At 40.3% G+C, this 12,611-nt stretch overlaps 1 protein-coding gene across 3 annotated transcripts in view; it reads left to right on the forward strand.

The window, feature by feature from the left end:
- LOC145984217 (patched domain-containing protein 3-like) overlaps positions 1-12,611 on the forward strand; it is a 235,198-nt gene that overhangs the window by 56,098 nt on the left and 166,489 nt on the right. For 2 of the 3 annotated variants that reach the window (XM_083117774.1, XM_083117776.1), the window contains exon 1: positions 2,894-3,176. In XM_083117774.1, the coding sequence (XP_082973900.1) occupies positions 3,079-3,176 (98 nt within the window). In that variant the 5' untranslated portion in view covers positions 2,894-3,078. Of the gene's footprint in view, positions 1-2,893; positions 3,177-12,611 lie in introns of those variants that run through there. The other variant, XM_083117775.1, reaches the window with a different exon arrangement.

The raw sequence follows: 12,611 nt of genomic DNA on the forward strand, positions 1-12,611 counted from the left end.
AGCTTATTCTCATGTTTTTGTTTCTTGTTAAATCTTTGCCCATTATCATTAATTATTTCGTGTAGACTATATTTTCCAGTTATGTCTTCATACTCTCTTTCTTGTCCAATTTTTGCATTCATATCTCCTCCTACCATTTTTATGTCATTTAGCCGTTGAGAGTCATTGCTCCTTTCTAAATCTGTATAAAAATGGTTTTTGGATTCTTCATCCGTTTCTTCTGTTGGTGCGTATGAATAAATTATGCTCAGATTAAATAATTTTATTAGTCTGATTACTGCAATTGTAAGCTGTAAAGTCTAATATATTCTCTCTTACTTTGTTGTGGATTGCAAAAGCAACTCCTGCCACATGTTTACCATTATCCTTGCCACTGTACATTATTGTGTATTTTCTTGTTTTAAACATTTCTTCTCCTGGTCATCTTGTTTCTTGTAGGGCTGCTATTTCAAAATTATATTTTATTAGTTGTTCTTCTACTGCTTGTAAGGATCCAGGTTTATATAATGTTCTTACATTTTTTTACCAATATTCATTTCCTTTATCCGTTGCTTGGTTTTGTTCCATTTTTTACCACCATTCCGAGGCTCTGAGGGTTCCGTAACTTTTCTGTTTTTCAGGAAGAGGTCGTTGGGTTCTTGCTAACTCCCAACTTGGAGGACCAGAATTTGTGTAGGGTTAGCTAAAAATGGCATAAATGCAACGTAAAATATCAAAAATACAAATACATAGTTTATCATTCGTCCTCATAATTGGGGCCTCCTCGATGGCGCCGTGGTAGCGTCGTCGCCTTATAATCAAATGGTCCCGAGTTCGATACCCATTGAAGGCACAAAGTGGTTCGGATCCCACTTTAAACTGTAGGTCCAGTCCCGATTAGCCTTACTGTGCATAAAGTGGACTTAAAACACCAACTCAATCAATCGCCCTCATAGTTTCAATTATCCTAGAGATTGAAGAACGACATAAAATGAACAAAGTTACGAATAGGAATGTCAGTTCTATATCTTTAATCAATACAACTAGTTTTTATATTCTCAACAGATTGTCACATTACACTTTTAATATTAAAATTTCTATGTTGACAATACTATATTGTAATATTTATAAAAGATATTGGATACACGGGCCCCACAGGCTACTTTAGGGACTAGCTCTTCTCTGCAACCTGTTATGTAATACGTAGTTTCGATGTGCGTTTTAATCCAGTCAATCAATACTTCTGCAGTCACTTTTATCAGCCTGCTATTCTATGAATTTTGGACATGACATGACAAAAAAATCTTTAATTTACTGTTTGGAAGGTTTGAGATTTGATATTGTTATTTAACGTCGTTTTTTGCCAGTTTTGACTCATCGCGACGATGAGCATGGGTGATGATATGATGAAATTGATTAAGGGACCCTTACAAAGAATACCCATGCCGGGATTCGAACCCGGGATACTGGCGTCGTAGCCCGCTGTGAACTGGTTGGAAGGATTATATGGCAAGTTGTCAAGTCGAATGTCAAGAGGGACACAAAGGCTTCCATTCTAGGAGGGCTCCCTAGAGTCCGACTTTGTCTGCCTCACAGGTGATCAGACCCAAGGGAAGCTGCCATCATACTGCAGCTGAGTACGACCCCCACTCAAAACTGTGGAGATATTGGTGGCCATATTGTCATTGCCTATACCGCGTTTGTTAGAACCTGTCCCTTTTCCCGCGTTAGCGATCGCTCGACAGTTTCGGTGCCAATGAGAAACGAGGGAAAAATCGTCTCCTGGACAGCGAGGAGTGAATGGAAGCCAGAAGAGAGGCGCTTACGTAGACGCTGTTGCGACGTTGCGTATTTTAATTGGCTGCCTGGCTTTGACTTTCCCCAGCACGGAGAAAAGCCAGCGACCAGCTAGCGCGGGAACCGGGACAGGTTGTAACAAACGCGGTATAGTTCTAGACATGCCGGCTCGGTGAAGTGGACAACCTACGGTCTCGCCACTGAAGTTCCAGGGTTCCAGTCCCGACCTGGGCATGGCTGTTCTTTGTGAGAGCCCCTTCATGAATTCCATCCATTCTCAATGTCGCGATTAGCCTAAAGAGGCGGAAAAGATACGTAAAATAAGAAAAAAAATACAAAAATAGATTGGGGGTTGTAGATGTCTAGAGGCAGTGATTTATCCACACACCCCCGTAACATCCCCCCCCAAATTCCTCAACACCTCCCTAAATTTTTTCACAGAGGCTCAATTTATGGTCATTTTGGCTCGAAATTTACCCTTACACCCCCTCTAAATTTGGACTTACATCCCCCCCGCCCAGAGTGCAAAATTCTGGATCAACCACTGTCTATACTCTTTCTCGGGAATCTCTGGAGCAAGCGAACAGAAACAAGTCTCTGCGCAGGTAGTGACTCGCGAGGGAAAGAGGCAGGGAATGCATGAAGAGGAAAATGCGGCTGCAGCTACCAGCTGTTAGCAACAGCGCGTACTGTCTCGCTCCGCACGCTCGCTGCGCGGCCTTGCTACACAGATTCCCGGGATAGAGTGTAGGGGTGATGATCGTCCCCTCTTGATTGGCTCTTGGTTCGCCCATGACAACATTTATTCCTTACGAGTCCTGAAGTCACATCACAAATTGCAACAACTACACCTATTATTTTGAACATGCACTGTAAAGTTTTCACCCATTTCTTTTTTAGAATGAAACAATAGGAAATAAATGCGGAAGAGTGCCACCTCTCTCTTTACCCCCTCTCTTCCCGCTGTCTATCGCGGGCGCGCCAATTCTCTGCCGTATGATGGTGCTTGCATGCACGAACTCACCCGAAGACGAAGCCGAAAATGCCCGATCTCCCCTGTGATCACTACTGCCATCTAGATTGTACACTTTGTAGTCTGTCAAGTGTGTCAAGCGATGAGACGGGAGACTCTTTTGTTCATATCACTGGGTGCCGTGTGGTTGTAGAGTTGAGTCAGCATAGTGCAGCAGTGCGTCAATGAGTTCGTTTCTTTCGCAGGTTAAAATCGCAGTGTGGAAGGATTAGTCACCCATCGCTGGTTGTGGAGCGGGACGGAGATATTAGTTTGCGACCTGTGTTTCTATGGCAACAAACAAGCCAATAATGCAGAGAGTGCGTGATTGTTCTTTTCGTCATCCTTCCACCAACTTTAATCTGAAAATGGAGTACTTCTTCTTCAGGTATGTCAACTCTTTTTGTTTTAAATGTGCACCTTGTATCTGTGTTAGTTGCAGTTAAGAGTTCATAATTTTTATGTTAAGGTTTTTTACAGTTGTTGATTTGGAATCCCACAAGGCACGCATATGAAAGTATAGATTACTCACATGACATTGTTTACGCGAATCCGTTGAAGGGAGAAATCGCATCGTGTTGAACAGGTTTTGTTCCACGAGATAACTTCACATTGTTCACAATCGCATAGTTCAGTAACCCCTTTTTACCTCGCAGTCTACGTTAGCCTTGCCCCAGAGCCCCAATCAGCTGTTTCCTTTCTCGAACATATGATACATGGGGAGTGTAATAAAAACAGATCCCATTTCATCGTTAAATGCTTGACGTGCGTAAAGTTACAAGATTCATTTGGCTTGACAAAATATTTTTCTTTCCACTTGTGCGGGTATTACTTGTTAACTTATACAACATCACATCGCATATTTGTATAATAAGTGTTTCTTGATTGAAGAAAACACGGACAAAACGTCAATAAAGTTCGTAAACCGCCACAACTTTGAAACTCACTAGAAAATAGGTCATGCCTTTTGTTGTTAACCAATTCTATATTTAGAAACAATTAGGTCATCGATTACCGAATGATACAGGTCTACCCCTTTAGGTATCAACTTGCCCGTCGTGCGTTTCTTAGGATACGGTTCTCTTCTCTACGAAAATCTGCCGTATATTGATAACAGGCACGTATGTAGAAATATTTTCCGGGGGGGGGTGTCCGAACCAAATGTCTCATAATAATAATAATGATCAATTTAAAATAATTATATTAAATTAATTAAAATATTCAAATTAATATTATACTTTTATTACATGTATAGGTAAAACACTGTATAAGGATGACGATATAACAGCACCTATTCTATATCTAGCTTGTGTAGTTCAGGTCGGCAAAATTTGAAAAAAAAAAAATGCCGTGGTAAGGAAACTAATGTCGGATAGATAAAATAATTGAATATTTATTGAATATCAAAAAATGTCAGATCCAATTGACGAAAAGAAAATTTCCGGGTAATATGTTATACATATTTATGTAAGTGGCAATAAATCTTGCATAAATCTTCTTTGGTATTGTTATTCAAAGTCTTATTATCCCAAAATAATCCTTGCCTTCCAATAAGTTTGGCGGAAATAAATAACTCTCGATTAATCAACAAGCATGTTTTCATTATTCAATTTTAGTTATTTTATTATTTCATTATTTAATTTTGGTACTTAGTAAGTCTTTCGGGGGGAGGTTCGGGCCCCCTTGACACCCCTAAATACGTCCTTGATTGATAAGGAATACAATAATGTATCGAAGGGTAGAAAAATACAGGACACCCAGTCACCATGGCTGTATCACATGCATCAATAAATCAGAATAATATGCGTGCTATTATACATTTCTGCACAGTTGCTGTCCAAATTTTAAATCTGCAGTGATATGGTAGGCAGCCATATATTAAAATGTATAATGTATTGCTTAGTTATTTATGGTGTTACTGGTAGAGCCTTCATTAGGAAGGCCACTCCGACGCAAGAATTTATTAATTTTAATCCAATCTTGTATTAATTAATAAATTCATGTTTTTTGGTCGCATTTCAAAATGTGCAGCTTTATCTTAGTTGGGTTCTAGGCTTTCTTAGCCGTGTTTACCCCCCCCCCCCAAATGCTGGCGCCTGAATTATTTTCGTTCATTATGAACCACGCATGGTCGCTGATATTTCGATTTTTTTTTCTTGTTAAGCAAAATAGGAAATGAACCTTGCAACGCAAAAAATTGTATTTGTCTTTTTTTTTTTGGCAGTTTTCAGCTTCTCAACAAAGGAACACCCAGATCAGAATCAGTGGCGGATCCAAAACCAAGCCTGGGAAGGGTGCATTTTAGTCCGGTACTTCAACGAACCTATTCTAACCAACATTGTTCGTTCGTTTGTTTGTTTTTAAGTCCACTTGTGCACAGGAAAGTTAATCTAGACTGGATCTACAGTTTAAAGTGGGATCCGAACCACTATGTGCCTCTACCGGGTATCCAATCAGGGGCCCCTCGATCAACCAATATTACCGTATCACTGTTTGATGCAAATAGCATAAAAAACAAACACAGAGGGAGCTGCCTTACGTGTTCTAGTGTTTTATCATTTCGCACAGGAAATGTGGGAAGAGCTTTGGGTTCGAATCCCGTGAAAGGACTGGGTGGTAGTGTTTTTTTCATAATTATCGTAATTTAACTTACTGTTAGGGTCTACAATAAACTTAAGTTTATAACATTAACAGTAATTTTGCCTGTATTATTATATGGATGCGAAATTTGGCCCTTTACATTGAAAGAGGAACATAAATTGAGAGTATTTGAAAATAAGATCCTTAGGAAAATATTTGGACCTAAAAGGGATGACCAGACAAGTGAATGGAGAAGGTTACATACTTTAGAACTACATAATTTGTATTCATGTCCAGATATTATTAGAATGATTAAATCAAGAAGACTTAGGTGGGCAGGCCATGTGGCACGAATGGGAGAGGAAAGAAAAGTTACAGAATTCTTGTTGGGAAACCTGATGGTAAGAGACCTGTAGGAAGGCCAAGACGAAGATGGAGGGATAACGTTGAGATGGACCTAAAGGAAATATGTAGGGATGGAAAAGAGTATATAGATCTTGCTCAGGATAGGTACAGATGGAAGGCCTGTGTTGCTGCAGCCATGAACCTTCGGGTTTAAGAAGGCTAGAGAGTTAGTTAGTTATAATATTAACTGTGTGGGTGGGTGAAACGAAACACAGATTTGCCACTCGTATCTTCGAAAACGATTTAAAAAAAAGAACCAGTGCACTTGAATTTATACTCTTATTATACGTCGCTTTTTTGCCACGTTGACTATTTCTTGACTAGGAGTAATGGGATGAAACTGATGGAGATGCGAACGCTAATGCCTCGGGCTAAGCTCCACCCTGGAACCTTCGGTGGCGAAATCGTCCAGGTGACGAGACTATCCAATGCTCGCGGGCATCGAGATGCCTCGCTCTGTGAAGCATGAGAGGATCCCATTGACGGTGCATCGTGCGATCAAGGTTTCCCGTGTTCTTGGCGGGATACGTGTTACACACACTTTGATGTAACCAAGGGGCGTTGGTGGGTGTTCTAACCCCGCATCTGACTCGGCATCTCTAAAGGAAATAACTTTAAATGCTGGAAAATGACATAACGCCCCCTTCGCACAGACTTTCAAAAATTCTGGGCATGCCACTAGTGTTAATTTTCGATTCGACGTAAAGTTGTAGCCAGATTTTTCTGGGAGGGGGGCTCGTCCCTTATCAGCACCCGCCATATAAAGACGAAAACAGGGGGGGAGGGGTAGAAAATCTGAAAATTAACTTCTCAGAAAATTTCAACTTATTGTACAGGTTGTATAATCCACATCGCCATCGGAGATGTTTTAGTAAATTATGTTGTCTGATGCATGCGTCATTGTCGTAATAACACGAAGTTATTACAAATGAAAATAAAGTGTACAGATCAAATTTTCCAGTAAAATTGGAGAGACGTTTGACTCAAATTTTCAAAATTGTAAAGTCTCTGTGCTCGAAGTTTCATTTCCTTACCATGTCCGGAATTTCCGTTTTGAGCATTGGCTTGACCAATTGTCAGCACACCTTGGAATGGAAGATGTTAGCTGGAGGATATTTGGTCTAGCCTTGGTGTTAGCTGGGGGATGCTCGTATGGTTTAACATGGTGAAAATGACAGCTGGGGGGATGCTTTGCGAATACAGCTATTTGGGGGATGCCATCTCCCCTCACTTCGAGCATCGATTGTCGGGAGATCTTTGAAAATTGTCAAATTGTTCATATCCACACAGGCATGTAAGGAGTGACTTCTAGAAGACACCAAAATGTCAATCACCCTTTCACTTAGTACGCCCCAGACTGCAAACTAGCGAGGCTCTGGCGTCTGGACTCGGAACCAGTATAATCCTCTGCGGTGCTCCATATACCTTTGTGATTGTGCCTTTATCCACCTCATCACCATTCATCCTCATCTTCGCGATTAACCAAAAGTGGCAGAAGAGTGAAGTATAAAAACGTCAATTCAGATCCACACAACTCAGAATAGAGGCGCCCCGTGGTCTAGCTGTGGTTCAAATTTTCAGTATTCATAATTACGGAACTCAAAATCGTTGCCATTAACGGATCTGTATGAATATGGAAAAATGTAAGGTTTTATAATACCGGATGAATCAGCCACCTCGTTGGCCGACCACGTAGCATGGTTGAATCACGATGTCTCCAACGAATGTTCCCGTTCGATTCCTGCCCAAGCATCAAGTATATCTGATCATCGCGAAGGCCAGAAATGCTACGTGAAACAAGGAAAATACAAAATGTTAACGTATTGATGTATTTGTCTTACTTCAGGTCGCTTATTTGCAAAACACTTCTAAACATCCATCTTATGAGAAACTATCATCCCTCGCCACAAAGATAAATTTTCACCCCTGATACTCCCCACAACAATGTAATATTTAAATTTGTAACAAAAATATTTCAGTTAGATATTTTAACATGTAAACAGATTCACAGAACAAGGATAATTTTCCGCTTTAAACCGTTGCAAGTGAAATAACATATCTGATAAATGAGGAACTGTCGGTACGTACTCGGATCTCTTCTCAAGAAATACGTAACAATATTTTAGGCATTGGTTATTGTTGGTTTAAATAGAGTATTATATTTAATACATTTCATGCAGGATTGTAATCAAGCTGTCCCTGGTTGAGATTGAGACACAGTTCTTCGACCCCGCTATAAATTGTAGGTCCAGTCCCAATTAGCACTTTTGAAACCTAAAACAAGACTACTGTCGAAGATTGTCTTGGTCTGCTAGTAGTCTCGATTTTACAACAGTCGGTCTTACTTCATAACTCATGTGCTTCACCGAGCATTCTTACTCAATAGGATATCTCGATTGTTATAATTCTTCATAAGAAAGCGAGTTTTTAATGATTTTGTTAATTGTGACATTGCCTTTGTCGGGGTTTAATTTGTCGTCACGTAAAGTCAATAAATACATAAATAATAGCACGACATGTTCCAAATCGAGTAGGAGTACCTAGAGAAATGATAGCCTACAACGTGCAGGAAAAAAAACGTTTACCTGTATGGAGAAATGCAAATATTTTTTTTCAAATTAAGGGTATCAGTATCTTACACAAATATCGAGCACGTTATAATCATAAAAAATCTCAATTTGTTTGAATTTATTAAATGTTTCTTGCCAATTTTCTCCTATACATGAACTTGTAGAAATTAACATCGACGCAGGTAAATGTTTTAAATTCCCAAATTCTCTGTAATGTAACTCTTTGAGACTGCGGTTGGTTCCATGTAGTCACTGGTGGTGATCATAGCGCGTTTCGACGCCAGGTGTCCTGGGTTCGAATCCAGGCCCGTGCGTTCTTTGCGAGCTTGTCTTCATAGATTTCATCATGTAACTTATCCTCATCTTCGCCATTAGCCAAAAGTGGCAGAAAGCAAAGCAAGATAAACCAAAACAATGAATCAATTAAACCATATAATCACTGAGATTTTTGTTGTGGACAAAAATGTGGGAATTGTAGTTGCACGAGTAGAGAAATGAAAAAGTTCCATATTTGCGGCACAAGCCTAGGTTGGAAGTAAAAAAAAAAAATCAGCAATGTCCATCGTCCGCACATGCAAAAAAATCTATTCAAGACTTGTGACATTTTTACTCACCCTGTATCACCTGGAAATAGAATAGGGAAATATGGCCAAGTCACCTCATGCGTTAACTACAAAACCTGGCTGAAACAGCCGCGTTATTTCTACCTTTGTTGCCACAACAGAAGACACCTATCGATCCGACTAGCAGCATGTAACAGAACGAATGGGTGCAGTTCCTGTGCAGAATGGTTCTCCGTTGATAAACTAGCTTTTACGTGATGGGAATTTCAGTAATTAGAAAGAACGGTCGAATAACCGTTAGGCAATCTCGTACAATTTTGTACATTAAAAGCATGTAAAATAAAAATGAATGAAAATACGTAGTTGTGGTTGCGACTCGACCAATCTCACACGTGGTGTACGCAAGAGAAGGTTGATCACGTTTGTACGAAATCCTCTACTGGTCCCACAATCTTCATAATTTGATTGATTGATTGAGTTAGCGTTTAAGTCCACTTTATGCACAGAAAGACTAATTGGGACTGGGCCTACAGTTTAAAGTGAGATCCGAACCACGACTCAGGGACTCCTTGATTATAAGGAGAACACGATACCACTGCACCATCTGGGAGGCTAATCTTCATTTGTAATTACATTTTTCTCCCTTGTCATTCATCGGTATGCCGTGTATAGTGAAATCACCATGTGCGGCTGTTGGCTCTCAAGTAGGTGAAGAGTTAGTAGGAAAGAAATGGGGTAATAGAGACAATTAGATCAATAGTTACACATACTTATTAGAAAATGGGGTTACTAACGAAACTCACACTAAAATGGGGAATTCGCCCTTAACTTCACTTCAAATACCACCCTGGGTTTTCACGTCCCGAGTTCGAATCCCGGGGTGGGCATGAATGTTCTTTGTGAGTGTGTCTCCATCAATTTCGTCATACCATCACTTATCCTAATCTTCGCGATTAGCCGAAAGTTGCAGAAATGGGAAGAAAAATATCCAATCAGAGGATATTGACAGATGCAAATAACCCAAACGCTTGCGATTCCGATTGGTTAATTTTTCAGCCTATCTTGTCTGAGGCGATCTTAATCCTGTACTCTATCCCGACTATCTCTGGAGCAAAGTCGCGCATAGCGGTGAAAAGGTGGGGGGGGGTCGAGTGGGTAGAGCGAAGTAGTACACGCTGCTGCAGTCGCTTTCCCCCGGGACAGAGGACAGCGAGGAAGCAAGGAGAGCGCGCACCATCTTCTGCCGTTGTCATTTCGCTGGAAGACTGTTCGCAGACTGTACTTGAGTGCCCCCTATCTTTCCCCGTCACCCATTTCCTGCTTCCCCGTTGGAAAAACGCAGGATTTGTTGAGTGCGAGTGAAACCGGCGTGTGCAATTAAAATTCAATCCACTTTGTGTTTGTTTTTTTCCTGCGTAGTTTCCCTGGTCACTTAACCACGCAGAATCCGCTAATTCACTCCTAATGACACATAAAGCAAGGTCTATATCTTCCAAAAGTGCGAAATTGCGCGTTGAAACGACCCTTTTTTGTGGTAACCGTATTAACAAAACGTGCTTCTCCGTCTTGTGGAAGTTGCCATTTATATACCGGTATATACGTATGTTTTTATTTCGCCAGCTGAACGGATTTGGGGCTTCGCCAACTCTTGGGGCCGTAAAGTTCTTGTTCTCGATATTTGGAGATGTGATTTGCAGCATCCCGCTTTGTCCGCCCCCGCTGCTGACGTGGTTCCAGGTGTTTTACTAGAAACCCTTCTGTATAGTCACTCTTGGTTGTAACGACCCCATTGAAAAGTATTACCAGTCTTCGCAAAATTACTTCTGAAAACTAAGCTCTTTTAGTTTTAAGTCTACTTTTATACACATATAGGCTAAGTAGGACTGGACCTACAATTTTAAAGTAACATCCAGTAATGTGCCTCCACTGGGTATCAAACCCGAGTCCACTTGATTACAAGGCAACGACGTTACCACTACGCTATCGGGAGGCCCTTAAAAGTAGCAGTTGCAGTTATTCGAACTGGAAGTAACTCTGTTAACCCTAATAGTTACTATTTTTGAAAAGTATATCTGTTACAGTCAGGGTTGTTAAAGGTCTACGGAACCCATAAATTCTAATGGGTTCTATTGGGTTCCGCTGCAGGACCGGAACCTTTTTTCTCGCACAATTTAAATTCGGTCCAAGTTACGTATATTGTTATATTAAAAAAAGGTTCCTGGACCGTATTTAAATTGTTGCGGGGAAAAAAGGTTCCTGGACAGAGTTGAAATTCTTCCGGAAAGAAGATTCCTGGACCGAATTGAAATTCATTCTGGAAAAAAGGTTCCTGGATCGAATTTAAATTCATCCGGAAAAAAAGGTGTTTATGCACCGTATTTAAATTGATCAGGAAAAGGTTCCTGGACCGAATTGAAATGCTTTAAATGTGAAAAGAACTGTCTAGAACTCATTTACGTTTGCTGATTTTCTCTCCCAGTCCGGGATTGAATTTATTTACAATTCCTGGACCAGGGTTGACCGAAAAAAATTTACTTTCTAAAAATGTCAGCGAGTACGTTTTACATTGGAATGTCACAGTGCGGTTGTAGAAAACGTAGCGCAGGGAATAAATCAAAAAGCTGTTGTTCTCTCGTGGGCCAGGTTAAAAAAAGTACATAACGCAATGTACTATATTAGTGTGGCGTCACATTGAGTTCAAACACACCCGTCACGTGTTGCTCTGGCATCCGATCCAGGAACCGCAGCCAATAGGAGCCGTCGATGAGGTAACGCGAGGCTGCTGTGTTCCCAGCAGATATCACAACAGGGACGGGAGTGCTGCTACAACCAAGTGAAGGAACGCGCGCGAGAGCATGGGGCCACATGGAGAGGGGCAACCTGACTGCAGCGTTTGCGTTTCGCCCATTTCTACCTTGTACCTTAGATTCTCGAAACAGCCAGCACCTGGATTAGTCTTTCATGCACACAAGTGGATAATTGTTTATCTTGTCAGGTCCGTATTCGATCCAAGTTGTGTATTGTTTCATTTCAATACGGAACTTGGACCCTATTTAAACTGATTCGGAAAAAGGTTCCTGGACCGTATTTAAATTGGTTCGGAAAAAAGGTTCCCGGGCCGTATTTAAATTAATCCTTAAAAATGTTCCTGGACCGTATTTACATTCATTCAGAGAAAAGGTTCCTGGACCGTATTTAAATTCATTCAGAACAAATTTTTCTGGACCGTATTTAAATTGATCAGGAAAAAATGTTCCTGGACCGGATTGAAATACTTTACAGATAAAAAGGTTCTTTACGGTCCAGAACCCATTTACGCTTGCTAATTTTCTCTCGTGGACCGGAATTGAATTTATATAAAATTCCTGGACCTTTAACAACCCTGGTTCAAAACTTCAAACTTCAAAAAGTAAGTTACTTACTTTCACAAAACTTTAATTTGGTGGTTCACACATGAACTGCACAAACTCTTTTTAATACGATGCGAATTAATGCTATTTCTAATTTTTAAAGTTTTTTTTAAAAAAATAATTTTGTTCATTACCGTTGAAACGTACAGAAAAGTAACTATAAAAGTAACTCTACCTATTCACAAATACAGTTACACATTTCGAAAAGTAGCTAATCACTTACTTAAAAGTAACTCTTACTTCTAACTGCTTTACAGCTAGTTACTTCCAAACTTTGATTATTACAGTCCAGAAA

This window comes from Lepisma saccharinum, chromosome 2 (genome assembly GCF_977018435.1).
Source record: "Lepisma saccharinum chromosome 2, izLepSacc3.1, whole genome shotgun sequence".
In the NCBI taxonomy this organism is placed as follows: Eukaryota; Metazoa; Arthropoda; class Insecta; order Zygentoma; family Lepismatidae; genus Lepisma; species Lepisma saccharinum.